Here is a 20,583-nt window from a genome sequence, read left to right on the forward strand (position 1 = left end):
TATTTCATATCTTTATTTCCTTGCCAGACTTTAAAATTGTTTGTTGCTTTACCCTCTACTATTTGTGGGCTTGTCTTAAATCATTTGCGATTCACTTGTGTGTAGTTTACTGGTGTGTGTGGCATTAAATTTGTTAATTGAGGACCCTCGTTTTTTTTTTGTTTTATTCGCTGTTGGCTGAAGCTTTTAGTTTCAAACCGTTACAATGTGGCAACCAATTGCAAAAGTAGAAGTTATGAGTCATGAAGATAATTTTGAGCCACCCTTTTGACTGTCTGTTCTACTAAAAATATGGTCTCTGTCTCCTCTGTATGCAAGAGTTTTGCTCAAGTTGCTACATGCCCAACTGTCACATAGACAGTTTGTGGAGGTACCTATAAATATCCAAGTTTGGCAGTGTTATGTGGGCTTGTTCTCAAACTGACTCTGCACTGAGTGTTGTGACAGGCTCCAGGTTTGCAAATCTTAATAAAGCTTGCTGTTTGAGAATCTACAGTCTCTCTTCCTTTCAATAGAATTTCCAAGACAGTTATTTCAATAAGTCAAGTGAAATCTGTTTTTTGCAAAAATTTCAAGGAATCTCCAAAAAGGTTCTTTAATTATTCAGGGGTCTAAAGGGTTAAAATGTATAAAAGAAAATAAAATGTATATCCTAAAAGGTTGAAGGGCTCATAAGTGAATGGTCATGGGTCAAGAGGCAATGGTCGGGGTGGGGGGGGGGTGGTCTATGTCCAATGTGGAGGGGCGCGGAGGATGAAGAGGGGCAAAGACGAGCCACGCGCGTCAAAAAGGCCAGCGCGCGCTGGCCTTTTTGACGCGCGTGGCTCGTCTTTGCCCCTCTTCATCCTCCGCGCCCCTCCACATTGTCCCTCTCTTCTTCCCATCTCTCCACCCACCCCCCCTTTCCTTTCCTGGGGGGCTCCCATCTCTCTCTCTCTCTCCAGCCAGCCTTCTTTCTCAGCACTGTATTTACTCACACACGTTCATCTCAGCCACTTCACTCATACCAAGCACAATCACTAGCTCAAGCCACACAGCTCTTGCTATATAATATATAAAGAGTTCAATTGTTATTTATAACTCATATAATTAGTCCAAAGTCTAATTGTGGTTAGATTTTATTACAGTATATTTCTATCTTAAAATGATAAAAAATATTATATTGTCACCAAAGTGGTCATTGAGGATTATATGGTTAATGTTTTATACAATTTAATTCTTTGAAATTAAAAAATATATATCTATATATATATATATATATTACACATAACTTTTCATTTATTCCTCACAAATCAGTATTTTACAATTCAGGATAATTGGGATATATGCTAATTACATCATTCCAATAGCTATTTATAATTCGTATAACCAAGTAAAATTCAATTTAGGGTTACTACCCATTAATTTATATATTAAAATAAGTTCAAATATTATATTGTTACAAAAACGGCGTTTGTGGATAATATATGTTCAATGTTTTATACAATTTTAATTATTAAAAATATATATTTAATTTTAAATATATGTACCTTTCCAGTTAAGTGTCACAAATTGAATTATGGGTAATATGAAAATATACGGGATATGGAGAAACCCATTGAATTATTCTGCCGTAAACACCGCAATTAACCACCAGGGGGAGATGTTCGGAAACTACATGCAATCTTGTATTTGACCAAATGTAAACAATTATCATTTTGTCTACGAACATCCGATCCAGACGCATGATACGTCTTTGGAAAGCCACAAAACGGCTTTTTTAATATAAAAAAATAACCCCTGCATATTGAGCTACAGGGCACAGCACGAGCAGTGAAACCGGGGTCCCCACAGACTTCTATCAGGCGCGTTCACGGTCATAACAAAGCCTACGTCAGCATGCGCGCTTCACAGAATGTCCGCCCCCATGCTTGCCTGGAGTTTCACATCGCAATAGGATTCTCCTCAGGTAAAACAAAACCGTATTGTTATTTATACCTGTTTAAGGGGCTTGTTTTTTGGCTGTACGGCTTCATCTCATCCTTTTTGTTTGTCATAATCGAAAGCGCGCCAGCCTCCGTTTTCTGTGTTTGTTTTTACCCTTTGCAGTCCATTTATTAAGTGCGCAACAGGCACGTCAGGTTTTCACACGCGCAGTTAATTTTAGACGCGCTGTTTAAAAGTATTTGTTTTCAGTCAAACGGGTTTAAATGGCCCTGCATATCAACAAAGCACTCACTAGGCATCTCCAGCCCCGCCCCACCCTTTCGTTTGCTATAGCGTTTACCTATGTAAGAAATAATAATAATAATAATAATAATAATAATAATAATAGTCGTACATACCGATCGATCATCTCCGGATCACTCGTTTTATCACCAAACTCCTCAATAATGCGATCCAAGTCATTATTTTATTACAATAACATCTGAAAAAAGCTCTACAAATGTCCATGATAGTCTCTGTGCGCTGACGCACTCAGCCAGCTTGTTTACTATGAACGCCCCGTTATCTGATACCTGATACCATAATCATGAGATACGCCTTTTTTTTTTTTTTCTTTTTTTCGACTTGTCTCGGCTCCTGTCGCTCCCACTCGGCAATTGAATGGTTTTCTCGGCTTTTTCCGGAGAAAAAACGACTAAACATCCGTTTATTGCGTTGCTATAATGATGTCGGACCCAGTCTGACAAAGGACCTGTGAGGAATAATTGCAATGTCGGACCCAGTCCGACAATGGACCGCAAATTAATGTTGCTGTGTTGTTTTTTGCTATGGATGATTTATCTGATTGCCCCCGCTAATGCTTTATTGTGCACACACGAGGTTGTTGCCTCTTCATGGTTTTAATATCACCGGGTGTGTGTTAATTTCTTTTTATTGTTGGGTGTTCGCTGCACACGAGTTGTGAAGGAGTGGCGTCGCTGTTTTTATTGTTGTTCTTGTTCCCTGCAGCATTGAAATGTATTGGATCATTTTGGGATCCATGGTGGTCGATTACATTAGTCACTTAAACTGTAATTTCTGATTGGAATTCACTGTGTTGTTTATGTATTTGTGTGGAGTTTATTGTTTTAATTAACATAGTTTTCTGTTTTAACAAGATATAAACTGAAAAAACACAATGTGTGGGGTTTGTCAGTGTGTGCCTCGTAATCACGTGACCCACGATTTAAGAATACAGGGGGTGCGTTCACGAGAGGCAGACTTTGTTAAGTCTGCGCAGATTCTGCAAAGATTCCGAAAATTCATTGGCTACTTGCTCCGATTCTGTGCGGATTCTGCGCAGAATGACGGAAGTCTGTGTGTCGTGAACGCACCCGAACTCTCTCCACACACAACACACAGCGTTCTTGCGCCTGCCGTCACTCCTGCACACGTGATCGGAATACATGCAGGCTAGAGTGTCTCACGCGTGTAGGGCTGTGTGTTGAAATGAACCTGGAAACAAATTCAAATCCATGCGTTTCCAGCAGATGTGTCCGTCCTCGCCTCTTGCTTTGCTCGACTACCTCTAAGAGAAATGTGTTGGGCTTGTATCTTCACCTCAGTGTTGCTATTGTGTTTAAATTGACATATTGTTTTCGGCCCTTGTATTAAATGTCGGTTCATCTGTGAGACTGAGAAATAATTCTCACACAATATTATGGCTGTAGACCAAGAGCAAGTTCATAATACTGGTCTGTGACAGTGTGAAGCACTTCCAGTGTATTTATTTATTTATTTATTTATTGCATTTATATAGCGATTTTTGTACAAGCGTTTCACAAAGCACTGTACAGTACAGAGCACAAAAAAAGAACAAACCACAATACATTTCTATAGCATGCCACTCATACAGACCATAATAATACAAAAGCAGCAGTTTTTATAAAAGTGTGTTTTTGCTCTTGACAATACTCGACCGTCCCCTCGCTAGATTGCTCTGATACTGTGTGTGTGTGTGTGTGTGTGTGTGTGTGTGTGTGTGTGTGTGTTCTTGTCTCTCGCCTGTCCGGTGAGGATGAAGATGTGGTTTCAGTGTTTAATGCTCGTCCCCTCACTGTGTGTTCTTGCCTCTTGACAGGTCTGTGAGGATGAGAAGGTCTCCACAGTCTGGAGTCTGGTCTCTGACAGGCTCAACATACCTGTCAATCAACAGGGACTCCTCTACAAAGGCAAGGCGCTGGCAGGTAGGCTGAACAGCACAGCACAGCACAGCTCACCCCTCCTCTCACCCTTCGCCTCACCCCTCCTCTCACTCCTCGCCTCACCCCGGGTCAGTGTAGCACAGCCTGCCTGCTCTTCTGAACAAACACTTCAGCCCTGCCGACGCAGTGAGAGTCTGGAGCAGCTACACAAGGTAACCTGAACACAATAAACACACACACTGCTACACACACACACACAGTGAGAGGCTGGAGCAGCTACACAAGGTAAATTGAACACAATAAACACAGACACTGCTACACACACACAGTGAGCCTGGAACAGCTACACAAGGTAACCTGAACACAATAAACACACACACTGCTATACACACACACACACACACAGTGAGAGGCTGGAGCAGCTACACAAGGTAACCTGAACACAATAAACACACACACACACAGAGTGAGAGTCTGGAGCAGCTACACAAGGTAACCTGAACACAATAAACACACACACTACTATATATATACACACACACACAGTGAGAGTCTGGAGCAGCTACACAAGGTAACCTGAACACAATAAACACACACACTGCTATATACAAACACACACACACACACACAGTGAGAGTCTGGAGCAGCTACACAAGGTAACCTGAACACAATAAACACACACACTGCTACACACACACACAGAGTGAGAGTCTGGAGCAGCTACACAAGGTAAATTGAACACAGTAAACACAGACACTGCTACACACACACAGTGAGCCTGGAACAGCTACACAAGGTAACCTGAACACAATAAACACACACACTGCTATACACACACACACACACACAGTGAGAGGCTGGAGCAGCTACACAAGGTAACCTGAACACAATAAACACACACACTGCTACACACACACACACACACACAACCACACACACACACTGCTACAATGCACACCGGATTTAAATGTATGTTCTGTATTACAGTGCCACATGTCGTCTCTTTTGGCAAGTGATATTTTCAAAATAATATTGAGTGGCAATAATGAGTGCTGACTGTATTTGAACCCGGAGTAACTGTTTGTTAAGGTAGTTAGTAACACTTGTGATTGTATTTAATGATTCTTTATATCCGTGATTGTCTTGATTTCAATGCAGTTAATTAACGCAGAAGTTGTTCTTCCCTGCAACTATTGTAAGGATTAATGCTGCCTCTTTCAACTTGGGGTGCATGCTATGTATTTTTTGGGGGACACTTGTGGGACAGGTAAAGTTGTATATAATGTCCAACTAGGCTGAAAGCATTTATAGATTGTTTAATTTTTTTATTATTTTAGGTGATGAAGTGACACTTTGAATATGGGGCCTGATGAGAGAAGTATCCTTTTCATGTGGTTTTGGTTTTGCCCTTGTGAGCAGGTGTGGGAGACAGCACCGTGTCTGCATGTGAAATAACAAAGTCATCGCAGTGGAGGGACTCTCTGAAGGCTGCTGTTTCTGGATTTGTCTTGTAATGTGAGTGATCTACTGTACTGTGATGCCACTGACTACGCACGCTGCACTGTAGGGGAGACACCGCTGGCATTCACAGGGCATGCTTGTTCATTTAAAGCACGCTGCACTGTAGGGGAGACACCGCTGGCATTCACAGGGCATGCTTGTTCATTTAAAGCACGCTGCACTGTAGGGGAGACACCGCTGGCATTCACAGGGCATGCTTGTTCATTTGAAGCACGCTGCACTGCAGGGGAGACACCGCTGGCATTCACAGGGCATGCTTGTTCATTTAAAGCACGCTGCACTGTAGGGGAGACACCGCTGGCATTCACAGGGCATGCTTGTTCATTTAAAGCACACTGCACTGTAGGGGAGACACTGCTGGCATTCACAGGGCATGCTTGTTCATTTAAAGCACGCTGCTGTGGGATGTTTGCACAGTGATCTTGTATCTTATTTTCAGGTGAAGTTTTGAATGCATCAAGTTGAAAGACTTGGCTTAAGATAATGAACTCCACTTTTCATAATGTAAATTGTTTAGTTTGCATGATTTGATAATACAGGTGGATTTAATTAGACAACAAAACCACCCATTACTCCATAAACAATGACTTGAACATTCATTATCCTGTCTGACCATGTTTCAGGAGACCTCTAGTGGTCAAGATGCGCCATGTGAGGGAATAATGCTATTTTTATTCTCAAACTTATATACCTCCCTTGAATTACTTAACCACAACATTTGCACACACACACACATATATATATGTATAATGTATGTATATATCAACACATGTATATATGTGTTCTTATCTAGTGTCGTGGTAGAACAGACTATTGCTAAGGCCAAAACAATGCTAGTACTTGGAATTGCTGAGTAATTGAAAGTATTTTATGTGTTTCACTGATCTGTCATGAGGGGTGTTTGTGCTGCACTGTGGGTCACTGATCTGTCATGAGGGGTGTTTGTGCTGCACTGTGGGTCACTGATCTGTCATGTGGGGTGTTTGTGCTGCACTGTGGGTCACTGATCTGTCATGTGGGGTGTTTGTGCTGCACTGTGGGTTACTGATCTGTCATGTGGGGTGTTTGTGCTGCACTGTGGGTCACTGATCTGTCATGAGGGGTGTTTGTGCCTCACTGTGGGTCACTGATCTGTCATGAGGGGTGTTTGTGCTGCACTGTGGGTCACTGATCTGTCATGAGGGGTGTTTGTGCCTCACTGTGTGTCACTGATCTGTCATGAGGGGTGTTTGTGCTGCACTGTGGGTCACTGATCTGTCACGAGGGGTGTTTGTGCTGCACTGTGGGTCACTGATCTGTCATGTGGGGTGTTTGTGCTGCACTGTGGGTCACTGATCTGTCATGTGGGGTGTTTGTATTTCACTGATCTGTCATGTGGGGTGTTTGTGCTGCACTGTGGGTCACTGATCTGTCATGAGGGGTGTTTGTGCTGCACTGTGGGTCACTGATCTGTCATGTGGGGTGTTTGTATTTCACTGATCTGTCATGTGGGGTGTTTGTGCTGCACTGTTGGTCACTGATCTGTCATGAGGGGTGTTTGTGCTGCACTGTGTTTCACTGATCTGTCATGAGGGGTGTTTGTGTTTCACTGATCTGTCATGAGGGGTGTTTGTGCTGCATTGTGGGTCACTGATCTGTCATGAGGGGTGTTTGTGCTGCACTGTGGGTCACTGATCTGTCATGTGGGGTGTTTGTGCTGCACTGTGGGTCACTGATCTGTCATGAGGGGTGTTTGTGCCTCACTGTGGGTCACTGATCTGTCATGAGGGGTGTTTGTGCTGCACTGTGGGTCACTGATCTGTCATGAGGGGTGTTTGTGCTGCACTGTGGGTCACTGATCTGTCATGTGGGGTGTTTGTGTTTCACTGATCTGTCATGAGGGGTGTTTGTGCTGCACTGTGGGTCACTGATCTGTCATGAGGGGTGTTTGTGCTGCACTGTGGGTCACTGATCTGTCATGAGGGGTGTTTGTGCTGCACTGTGGGTCACTGATCTGTCATGAGGGGTGTTTGTGCTGCACTGTGGGTCACTGCCACACAGGGTCACTGTATTTTGGATCATGTTTTTTTTAAAAACCTTTATTTAACCAGGAAGTCACGTTAAGATTCAAAATCTCTTTTTGGAGACAGATCTGACCAAGAGGGCAGCAATACAGAAACAATCACACACATTAACAGATTAACAGAAACATTTCAAAAATAATAATACCATGAAACAGTAATTAATCAGGACATTTCATTGTATTATTTGCAACTTTAAAATTAATTAAAACAAGTACATAAAATTTCCCCCCTGATTTTTTTAATCTGTTAATAATGAGATAATTTGACATGCTTTTGAAGGTCGTTCCATGACCAGTGTTTGCTCTGCAGTTGATAGAATGTCATTCGCTTGGTCGTTATTGTTGTCTTTGACAGATTCCTGGAGTGTGTGGCTGTGTGCCTAAGTGACATCCAGAACTTAAGAGAAGTCGTTTCAATTCTGGTTCTTTCTTGAGGAGAGGTGACTTGTAGTGGTGAGTGTCAGGGTCAGTGTGGCTCGCTCCTGTGACTCTGAGCCCTGGAGCTGCTTTTAAGGGACAGTGTCCTGCAGAGTCTGCCTGTCTGCCCTCGACATTGTGTGAGGGCGTTTGTATCTGAGAATCAGGACTAGCTTCTCGTGACGAATGGGATGCTGGCTGGAGCATTTCTTTATGTAGTTCAGCATGTTAGTTCACATGTAGCTGACAGTGTGGACATGCTCATCTTGCATTGCGAGTGTCAGCTGGTTAATTCATGACTACAGTAACCTGCAGGTCACAGCTTGCACAGGTTCATCAACATTGTCAGTTATTGTCTGTACTTGTATCCTCATGTATCCAGTGTGCACAGTGCTGTAGCAGACAGTGAGGAGTAGTGGAGCAACAATCAATCCATTTATCGATCCTCTGCCCTTAAATTTCCCGAGCTGCGATTACATATTGTTGAATCGATGCATGAGATGAGAGCCCAGTTTGGAGTCTGCTGTTGCCGTTGTCCCAGGAAATATGTTGATCAAGCTCTAGAATTTAAAGGGGAGGTTACATTGTTTCTAATGTAACCGAGCCTAGGCTAGGAAATAAGTAGATCGAGCCAGGAAATAAGTTGATCGGATATGTTAATGAAAAATAAATAATTTAAAATTCATTTTGTAGGTATAATTTATATCAATTAGTAGATCGGATTTATTCGTCAGTATGCTGCTTGATAAGATGATGTGAATATCGCTTTAGATCCGATATATTAGCCTAACAAAAATGCATAATTTAAAATGACTTTTGTACGTATAATTTACATTAACATGTAGATCGGATACATTCGACAGCATTATGCTAGATAAGGGAATGTGAATATCGCTGTAATATATATTAGCAGCAAATAAATCATTTAAAATGAATTGTACGATTGTACATTTCTGATTGTGTATTTCTGTTTGTGTAACAAACGTTAACTAGCAAAACGTGTTGCGTATTGACGTTATTTTGCATTTCTGGAGGTGTTTTTGTTTTGGGAAGCACTACAGTTTGGACAGCAGGTATGCGAGCGATTGTCCAAAAGTTAAAGCATGAGTTTCAATCATGGAAAACATTAAGCTCCATGCTGCGATCACTAACTAGGCCACGGTGCACATCAATCGCACGATGTACTTGAAAAACGTTGCTAATACAGTATTATTATTTGATATTTGTTCTTTCATTTATTTTTACATACAGTATTTTGTATAATAAAGGACAGAAAATGAACAGGAAACTGGTTATCATAGTGCATGTATTTCAATTACAAGTTTGGGAAGAAACAATACATTCATTAATTAAAATCTAAAGAGTTAACGTCTTTGCTAAACCGTGGTAAATACCTGTAGTTCAATACGAACCATGATTTTGTGTTGTGAGAGAGATCATACAGTATATGCAGGCTACTATATATCAGCATCATTTTAAAATGGTAAATCCCTGTAGTGCAACAACCAATAAGACATGTAAGGAGAAAGAGATACAGTATATTGAATTAAAGTGAATTAGCACGATTTAAAATATTAGCTATACTAATATTAAAATGTATAAAATATGACTTGCCCTGCTAATATTATGGATGCAGCATGTCATTATATTACTGAAACATTTTAATTTCGATTAAAGATTGACAACATTTTGACATGTAAAATCATTTAATATATAAATAAATCTCTGCGATCACACATAAACTACATCAGATTGACATCGATGTTATAGAAACATAAAAAGACAGGGGTTTAAAACAGTTTACCATTGAAACAGTCGTCGATCACACATTTTAAAGTTCATACGAAAAGACAGTGGCACGAACACGCACCAACATAGTACACGGGCAGATAAAAATAAAAAGCCATGCAGTGAACCTCCCCTTTAATCAAACTGTAGCCCTGCCTTACTTTTGTCTACTTTTAGAACATATGAACGTAAGAAAGTTTACAAATGAGAGGAGGCCATTCAGCCCATCTTTGCTTGTTTGGTTGTTAGTAGCTTATTGATCCCAGAATCTCATCAAGCAGCTTCTTGAAGGATCCCAGGGTTTCAGCTTCAACAACATTACTGGGGAGTTGGTTCCAGACCCTCACAATTCTCTATGTAAAAAAGTGCCTCCTATTTTCTGTTCTGAATGCCCCTTTATCTAATCTCCATTTGTGACCCCTGGTCCTTGCTTCTTTTTTCAGGTCAAAGAAGTCCCCTGGGTCGACATTGTCTATACCTTTTAGGATTTTGAATGTTTGAATCAGATCGCCGCGTATTCGTCTTTGTTCAAGACTGAATAGATTCAATTCTTTTAGCCTATCTGCATAAGACATGCTTTTTAAACTAGGGATAATTCTGGTTGCTCTTCTTTGCACTCTTTCTAGAGCAGCAATATCCTTTTTGTATTCTAGGTGAGGTCTTACTAATGCATTTTAAAGTTTTAACATTACTTCCCTTGATTTACATTCAACACTCCTCACAATATATCCGAGCATCTTGTTGGCATTTTTTTATAGCTTCCCCACATTGTCTAGATGAAGACATTTCTGAGTCAGCATAAACTCCTAGGTCTTTTTCATAGTTTCCTTCTTCAATTTCAGTATCTCCCATATGATATTTATAATGCACATTTTTATTGCCTGCGTGCAGTACTTTACACTTTTCTCTATTAAATTTCATTTGCCATGTGTCTGCCCAATTCTGAATGCTGTCTAGATCATTTTGAATGACCTTTGCTGCTGCAACAGTGTTTGCCACTCCTCCTATTTTTGTCGTCTGCAAATTTAACAAGTTTGCTTACTATACCAGAATCTAAATCATTAATGTAGATTAGGAATAGCAAAGGACCTAATACTGATCCCTCTGGTACACCACTGGTTACCTCGCTCCATTTTGAGGTTTCTCCTCTAATCGGTACTTTCTGTTTTCTACATGTTAACCACTCCCTAATCCATGTGCATGCATTTGCATCCATGTGCATCCCCTGGTCAGCTGTCCAGCTCACTGCTGCAGAAGTTTGTTTGGGGCTGGGACAATGGACTTGTGTGTTTTAGCCATTTGTTAATCTTTGAAGAGGACCTGCAAGTTTGTCTTGCAGTCTTCCCTGCAATAATGATGGACTTTATTTATTTGAGAACCTGTGTTGGAAAATGTGCTTTTTGACGATGAAGTTGTTTTTAAAAAAACAAGTAAAGAAAATGTACATGATCTCTAACTCGCAATTTGACAAATAACAATTAAAAAATGAAAGCCTGTGTGATGCTTATTTCCCTGCAAGCCCTTTTCTTTGCCCACTGGAACACACAGCCTCATATGAGGGTTTGGAACCACAAATCACTGCATCTTAAACACACAGCTCTAGAGTCCATAACTACAGCATGTACTGTACCGTTTATTGTGTGTGTTTTAATGAAGTCTGCTGCTGTACTTGGCAGCATTGGATAAGGAATAGCAAGAGCTTTGTTCTGCCTGTCTTCATAAAGTTCACTGCCTGCTTTGCCCATTGTAACCCGCTTGACAAAGCCACGCTTAATTAATCAGCTCACCGGGGGGGGGGGCGGGGGGCGTCTATTTATTATTATTTATTTCTTAACAGCCGCCCTTATCCAGGCCGACTTACAATTGTTACAATATATCACATTAGTTTTTACATACAATTCCCCATTTATACAGTTGGGTTTTTACTGGAGCAATCTGGGTAAAGTACCTTGCTCAAGGGTACAGCAGCAGTGTCCCCCACCGGAGATTGAACCCACAACCCTCCGGTCAAGAGTCCAGAGCCCTAACCACTACTCCACACTGCTGCCCATATTTGTTTGACTGTGTCAAAGACACAATAGAAGTGACTCTTTTATTTTAGATATTTTCAATGCAGTAATCACCATGTTGTACAACTCATTAGTCCAGTTCAAGTCACAAATGAGTGCAGTGGTACAGCTGGCAGGATGGCTCAGTTGGTAGAGCACAGGGTCCAGCTTCCCAGGGTTGGTGGTCCAACCCCCGTGCACAATGCCTGTTTTTCTGGGGTTTTTTTTCAAGTTGGTTAATTTACCTTGTAGGCAATGTAAACCTAACATCAAGGACAAAGGAAAAGCAATGGGGAAACGCTTTGCGCCATAATATGCTAACATCTATATGGCTGATTGGGAAGAAACAATCCTCCCCAGATGCCCACACAGACCAACTCACTATTTTAGGTACCTAGATGACATTTGGGGAACTTGGACACATAGCATGGAGGAATTTACAAATTTCATCTCGTTACTTAACACAAACCACCAGTCCATCAAGGTAAAATACACCACACATAACAGCAAAGTAAACTTTTTAGACACCACCACTTACAAAGGACCACATTTTTCACAAACACACCAACTAGACACCAACGTATATTTTAAAGAAACTGACACACACACTCTACTACACAAAACCAGCTATCACCCTAAACACACGTTTAGAGGTTTAATAAAATCACAACTACTCAGATTCCACAGAATTTGCACACAACATACTGACTTCCAGGCAGCTACCAAAGTTTTATTCACAGCACTCAGGCAAAGGGGGTACTCCCGTTCCTTCCTCAGAGGAATAAGGAAAACCTTCTTAGAACAAAAGCCTAGAGACAACAAAAAGATTATTCCACTTATAACTACCTACTCACATTTTAGTGTGGCAGCTAATTCACAGATAAAACAAAACCTAACCAACAAATTACAAGACACCAACCTTCTTACAGAACACAAGATCATCTTAGCCTACAGAAAAAACAAAAACTTGACCAACTATTTAGTGTCCAGTAAACTGCCTTCACTTAATCGCAAACCAACAAAAGCATCACGACACTTCAAGCAACTTTCCACCCTCCGGAGCCAATACACAGGCATCACATACAACATTCCACAAACCTTTACACAAAACAGCAGGAACTGCATATAAGCAATACAATGCGATACATGCAAAATAATTTACATTGGAGAAACAGGCAACACTATCTGAGTAAGACTAACACAACACATCTATAATATCAAACACAAAAAAGAATCGCAAACACCTCTAGTAGCACACTTTCTACAACACAACTTGGAATCTCTGAAAATTACAGGACTGGACAATCGGAGAAAGGAAATGGAGAGAAAAAGACTGGATCAACAAACTACAAACAACTTTCCCGCTAGGCCTGAACATTTGAAACTCCACGATAGACCTACACTAGAAAAGGAGATCCAAAACAAAAAAACAAAGAAAGAAATCCAAAAAGAGCCAGATGGCCAGTGCATTTTTCTTTCCCTGAAAAACCAACCAAGTGTGGAGTTCTTAGGGAAACAAAGTTCCTTCCTCACCCTAACCCTGACCCTGACCCTAACCTTAAACCCCAACCCCAACCCCACACCCCTAACCCCACACCCCTAACCCTAACATTAACCCTAAACCCTAACCCTAACCCTATCCTCATCTCAACAACGAGACACGACATAATCCATAAATGCTTTACAATGTATCACACAACACTGCCCGGTAGACCTGTCAGCTACGAGTGTGTGTGTGTGGTGCGTCACTGAGGAGGCGGGGCGGGAGATGACAGGAGCCAATGGGGTATGTGGTTATTTATTAAAGAGATATATTGTATTGGTGGGGCTATATAAACGAACTGCACTGCCGAGCGTCGGCAGAGAAGTGTTGGAGTTTTAAGCAGAGGTATCTATTTCTAAGGAAGCGTTAATGAAGAGTATATTAACAGCAGTTTTAACTGCTTTACACTCGCGAAAAATTATGATCTGAGCCAGAAGCATTGCCAGTTCAGGCCACTCTGGAGAGCGGAGGAAGACTCAGTGGAGTAAGCAGAGCCCACACGGGGCGGGCGAAGACAGCGATTCAACAGCCTCACTTTCAAAGAACACAAGACATTATGTATGTAATTATACAACATATTACTGTGAAATTATACAAATATTAGTACTTGTTTACAAACAAATATTACTTCATTTTTACCTCAGAGTCTATCTAATATACTAAATTATGTGACATCAATATTACAATCTTAAAGTTGTTAATATTGATGTAATCGAAAGTTACATATCCACCGTTAACAACCTAAACTCAGCTGTATACCTGTGTTTCTATCATTTGTGTGGGTGTATATAAGAGGTGTGTTCAAACAGTTTTGAGAGTGCCATACACACAAAACTCAATGTAATCATTTTCAGCATAATCGCCTTTAAGAATACAGTTTGCTCCCTGCTGGGAGTTTTAAGAGCAGCTTTACATTTCTAAAACAGCTAACAAACAAACAAACTGTTCGGACGAGCGGGGTTCAAATGGACCCCGCAATGCACGCAGCGAGACTGCTGTGAAGGATTCACCAGCCTGAGTAGACTGTGGCACTGTCCTGGCTAAAAGCCAGTTCGTGCTGGAGAGCGGAGAGAGGGACCCAGCGAAGTGCAGAGAGAAAGTGATTCAACAGTCTCCCTGACGGAGAACCAGCCATGATCGTCCAGATGTTTTAGAATACATTTCCATTTCTAAACGTCTTCTCTAAAAGAGCACAGTGGTTTTAACTGCTCTAGACTCACACGCGGTGTCTTCACTCGCTTGGAGCACACGTGCCTGAACTGACACCAGTATAGTGGCCAGCTAATGGGGATTAGAATGGACCCAACAGAAGACACACAGCGAGGCAGCCGGCAAGAAGGAGAATCTAATACAAATACCACGTCACAATTACACAAGTATTAGTTCATTTCTACCTCAGAATCTGTCTAATATATTGGGTTGCTATGGTAACATGACATTTTCTTTTCTAAATAGACCAATAGATTTAGGTGTGTGGTTTACTCTTTGAATAGTAATGCTATTAATACCTAAATTATGTAACGAATCAGAAATGTGTACCTGTGTTTCCATGTTTGGTGTGGGTATTTTATACAAGGAATGCATACAAAGACATACAGGAATGAGAACCATGGTGTAATCATTTCAACATAATCAACTTTAAGAATGCACTTTTTATATTGTTTCCTCTTCAGAGTTTTAAGAGCAACTTTACATTTCTGAAAGAGTTGCAACTGCTTTAAACTCGCATATATTGTACTGTCTGGTTTCTTTGTCACCGCCCTGCCATCCTCACCCGTTTGGAGCCACACAAAGCTGGGCACTACACTGGTGTCAGTTTGGACAAGCGGGGTTCGAATGGACCCAACAGCAGGCATGCAACGAGATCGCTGCAACAAGGATGCCCCGAGACAGAAGCACCCGCCGTGACTAGACCGTGGGCTGTCCTGGTGAAAGCAACGCCAGTACACGCTGGAGAGCAGAGGGAGGAGATTCAACAGCGTCACTGACGGACAACCAAATATGAGTTGTAAGTTTTTTTAAGAATAAATTTCCATTTCTAAAAGTCTTCTCTAAAAGAGCACAGCAGTTTTAACTGCTGTAGATGCACACGCGGTGTACTGCCTGCTTTCTTTGCTGGCTTCACTCGCCTGGAGGACACGTTCCTGAACTCACACCAGTATAGTGGCCGGCTAATCGGATTAGAATGGACCCAACAGAAGACACAGCGAGGCAGTCAGCAAGAAGGATCCTGAGCCAGAAACCAGAAAATCCATGTGGAGCTCCCAAGCCATGCTGTGATTGGATACAAGTTGAGATGCCGCAAGGCTGCTGTGATTGGACATGGAGTTTTGAATAATTAAGCACGCATCTAACAGAGAATGTAATGATATGGATATTACTTCACAAGTATTAGATCATTTTTACATCAGCATCTGTATAAATTATTAGATTGCTGTGCGGGCAGTAGTGTGGAGTAGTGGTTAGCACTCTGGACTCTTGACCGGAGGGGTGTGGGTTCACTCCCAGGTGGGGGACACTGCTGCTGTACCCTTGAGCAAGGTACTTTACTTAGATTGCTCCAGTAATTGTATGTTAAAAAAAATATATATGTAAAAAAATAATGTAATTGTATGTAAAAATAATGTAATATCTTGTAACAATTGTAAGTCTCCCTGGATAAGGGCATCTGCTAAAAAATAAATAATAATTGCTATGGTAACATGACATTTTAGATTCTAATAGTAAATGTGTTCTATTTACATGCGTCACAACGAAGTCCAGCTTCAAATCGGTACCGATGGAGTATCTTAAAACTGAAGCTACTTCTTAATTGTCAAAGACCTGTGGAGATACAAGATCACACAGTCAGGGTAATCTATAAGTCACAGCGAAATGTTTGATTGGCTAATTGTGTAGGCCAATCAGGAGCAGGTAATTAGTTTAGGGAGTATTATCCAATCAATGATTATTGATGTATGAACATGTTATTTTGGTATATTGCATTAATATAGCAGTTTCTATTAATCGCCACCGGGTGGCAGCATTGGTCAGGACTACATGAAAGAATAGTACATCCATTATGCCTTACACAATGAATTTGTATATCAGTACACCGTACCTCTTGTTAATGGGTAAGGGTTTTTTTTTTTTTTTTTTAAATACAACCTCGTGCTACCTTTTTTAAAACAATAGATTTTGAGCATTTTATTTGTATATCACTGTACCTGTTACTCGGGGTAAGGAGTTTTCAAATTCAATAAGAGTGCTCCCTTACTCAGTAATATGTAGCACGTGTAACATTGCTTTCCTTCAATATTAAATGTACTGTTAACTGCATGTGAATTATTAACATGCATATGCAATTCAATAAAGGCATCGGTAGTAAAAAGGGGAAAATAACAATTTGGAGAAAATAAGGCAAGTAGTTTTTTTTTTGTTTGTTTGTTTGTTTGTCTGTTTGTTTTTTTAACATGAAATAATAATGATACAGCAACGCATGGAGTAATAACTAACGCACAATAATCTTTGGGTCTTTGTTTTGTGCAGTTTCACCATGACATCTTAAACATATGTTTGTACATCCGTAATTTCTCCTGAACTGGGTTCGTGGAAGAATCCCAGATCTGGCTTGAAATGTTCGTTGAATGGTGCGCTGATCCTTGCGCTCTGCACTGCGGCAGTGCCCTATTGCATCACACGGGGGTTGGAAAGGGCAGGTGCTCCGATTGATCTTGCCATCCGATTGGATTAGCAGCTGGAATTGGGCCTGGTTTCCACTTGTGTTTTTCTTGCTGTATTGTTAGTTGATGACAGAACTATCGAATCGTTAGAGTTGTTCTGAAAGCGCGATTATTCTTTGGATTCGTGTGAAAGTAAGACGGTGTGAGGGCGACAGAGATCTCGGAGCCTTCTAGTCTTGTAGGGTCTGCTGACTGAGCTGACTATGAGGAGAACAGGATATTCAGGTAAGCACCAAACTAATTCAAACAAACTTTGTTTTAAGTGTTTCATACCGCCGTTTTCCATATTAATATATAGACAGGACTTGAACAATTTGGATGAGTTGAAAATACTGTAATACAATAAAATCCTTGATCGCTCAACTGAAATGACCTTCCAAGCTGTGATGAAAACTGAGTTTTCTGATACATTGGGAAAGTGATACGTGTTTGTCCCAGTTTTAGTGTTAGCCTGAAATGCCCGGTACAGTAGTATATAACAAACAGTGGACTTAGTAGCGAGTTTATTTTGTATGTGGACTCGGAGGGAGTGACAGGTTACGTGTTCTGCTGAGTAATGAGGTTATTAATTAAATAAACAATTCCAAAGTAAGCTCCTGTAAAACAGCTATTCAGTTGAGGAAGTAAATAGCCTGCTCACAAGATCGGCTGCTTGGTGGTGTTAACGTATCCAGCTTCGAATTCAATAGATACAAAGTCAGTATTAGTTGGCGCTTTGCACCGCTCTGGCTTCCTCATACCATGCTTGTGTTGGGACCTGTTGTCTGCTTGTATTATTCAGTACAGTACTATTATGTGCAGTAGTTTAACTTTAACTCGGAAAAGGAATGGTCTTTGTATTTGGTGACATCATCCTACCCCGCACATGAATGTGAAAACAAAGGGGATTTAGCTGACCCCTCCCTTCAATGTGAACAACCAACCTCTAAAGATCGAAATTCTATTCCTTTTAACGACTAAACATACAGACACTCCCAAACTGCACAGAACAGCGCTGCCATAAACACGGTGCAAAGTCTGCGCACTGGATTTTATAAAACGTACGAACCTTACCCACTGCATACGTTGTTCTTTCAATCTCTATTCAGCATTTTACAGTAAATGCTGAACTGGGGTTTTACAAAGACAGCTTAGTGAAAGAAATGCAATCGTAACATATAATGTACAAATAAGATAGAGTGGCACCAAGGGATTTCAGATGCTGTGTTTTCAAGAAACTTCTGTATTTAACAGGCGTTGACTGTACTGTTTTAATGTTGTTTTGTGGGTCAGAGTATCAATGCTAGCTTTAAGAAAAGGTAGGTGTGAAAGGGTAGTGTCCTAGCTGGTAACCACCAGGAAATAGACTCAAAGCTGCAGTTAAAGCACTATTGGACACATTAATAAACAAAAACACAGGAACAAACAAGTAGTTTAAACTAAGCAAGTCATCCAGAACAAAACACTTCTTACTATCAGCTGGGCAGTCGCAGTACCTGCATTGTCCTGGTCCTGGGTGGGTGTTTGCTGGGTGGGGGACTTTACCCCATCCCTGCCAAAATGACATTAAAAAATAATCAATGTTTATTTACACAACACAAAAACCAAGCTATTCACACAAAGGACATTGTTAATCTGAAAGAAAAATGTCTGCCTTGCCCAACCTTTTCACTTTCAGAATAAATTATAGAAGGGTTTTAAAATGATAAGATGTAATGAGCCTCGTAAAACCAGACTGTCAGATGTACATAGAATAATCTTCACACCTGATCTGAACCCTGCTATTTAAACATAAACCAGCCTGCTAAGCAAACACATGTCCATTAAAGGATAGGTGAGAACGCACACAGGGCTGCCAGGATCCCATTCATCTGCAAGTCTTGTTAATGAATAACTTCCCCAGTTGACAGGTTGATTTACTCTGGGGTTGAATACAGTGATGGTCTGACAATAAAACATTCTGCAACAAAAACTCAGATTGTTTCAGCAAAATGCAGCGCTTGGTTCATTGATGAAAGCATGCACTCAGCACACTAAAGCTCCCTTAGACAAACTGGTACAGAAATCCCTTGTATGGTAAAGGTTGGCCATTTTTGCACATAAACAGAAATTGAATGTAGGGCAAAATATCTACTTCTATAATAGTCTTCCAGTTGAGGTAATAATACTATCTGATTGTTTTAACACACCACAGCTAATTCCATTTGAATGCATGTTTTATAGCAATGTCGCTTGCAGCATCGCTGGTTGTTCAAAGGTTAGCTAAAACATACCTTCTTTCCTTTTTCAGGAATGCTATTGGAAGCTGTTTTTATGAGCTCAATGTGGTTGGTTTTCCTTGATACTGCAATTGTGTAGCAGCACATCAGTGCCAGGGGTTTATTTGTGAAATGCATTGCCACCCAAGTGAAACAGTTAAGAACATAAGAAAGTTTACAAACAAGAGGAGGCCATTCGGCCCATCTTGCTCGTTTGGTTGATAGTAGCTTATTGATCCCAGAATCTCATCAAGCAGCTTCTTGAAGGATCCCAGGGTGTCAGCTTCAACAACATTGTTACTGAGCTGCACGTTAATGCATCTGATCAGTAACAAACTGTACAGTGACAAAGAGACTCTGACACAGGTTTCATGATGTTTCAGTTAAGACCCAGAGTCATTGCTAGGTTTCCTTGCATTTTGGTAGCAGTGATCTGATCATTAAAGACATATTGGCCTGTCTGAGATCCTGCTGGTAGATCCTGCTTTTGCACTTTGTGATTTATTGTTGGCTTGCTCGCTGTGTCTCTATGTTTGGTACCCCATGGTCTGCAATGATGACAGACCCTGTACATCATCAGCACAATGAGGGTAAGATACACACTACATCATCAGCTCAGTGAGGGTAAGAGACACATTGTACATCATCAGCTCAGTGAGGGTAAGAGACACATTGTACATCATCAGCTCAGTGAGGGTAAGAGACACATTGTACATCATCAGCTCAGTGAGGGTAAGAGACACATTGTACATCATCAGCTCAGTGAGGGTAAGAGACACATTGTACATCATCAGCTCAGTGAGGGTAAGAGACACATTGTACATCATCAGCTCAGTGAGGGTAAGAGACACATTGTACATCATCAGCTCAGTGAGGGTAAGAGACACATTGTACATCATCAGCTCAGTGAAGGTAAGAGACACATTGTACATCATCAGCTTAATGAGGGTAAGAGACACATTGTATGTCATCAGCTCTATGAGGGTAAGATCCTTGGGTCCACAGTGGGGGAGTGACTCGTATTGTGTGTCCTGGCCTGGAACGCTCTGGGGCCTGTCTGCAGTCTCTGTGGCTCTGATCTAGGCGCTGCTCACTGCAAAGTGAATTCCAGTCACTAAAACCAATGGGCCTCTGTG

General features: G+C 41.1%; 1 protein-coding gene and 1 long non-coding RNA gene across 3 annotated transcripts in view; both read left to right on the plus strand.

Annotated features, from left to right (window-relative positions):
* The window catches only part of LOC117968859 (uncharacterized), a 12,036-nt gene extending 643 nt beyond the window's left edge, over window positions 1-11,393 (plus strand). Inside the window, exons 2-4 of the long non-coding RNA XR_009307730.1 lie at window positions 4,046-4,151; window positions 5,447-5,624; window positions 10,341-11,393. This is a non-coding gene — a long non-coding RNA (uncharacterized LOC117968859). The remainder of the gene's footprint in view (window positions 1-4,045; window positions 4,152-5,446; window positions 5,625-10,340) is intronic.
* Window positions 11,394-17,188: 5,795 nt separating this feature from the next.
* The window catches only part of LOC117424542 (septin-9-like), a 47,211-nt gene continuing 43,816 nt past the window's right edge, over window positions 17,189-20,583 (plus strand). The window contains exon 1 of one of the 2 annotated variants that reach the window (XM_058992210.1): window positions 17,189-17,435. In XM_058992210.1, coding sequence (XP_058848193.1) covers window positions 17,414-17,435 — 22 coding nt within the window. In that variant the 5' untranslated portion in view covers window positions 17,189-17,413. The remainder of the gene's footprint in view (window positions 17,436-20,583) is intronic. The other variant, XM_058992213.1, reaches the window with a different exon arrangement.

Source organism: Acipenser ruthenus, chromosome 19, assembly GCF_902713425.1.
Source record: "Acipenser ruthenus chromosome 19, fAciRut3.2 maternal haplotype, whole genome shotgun sequence".
Lineage (NCBI taxonomy): Eukaryota > Metazoa > Chordata > Actinopteri > Acipenseriformes > Acipenseridae > Acipenser > Acipenser ruthenus.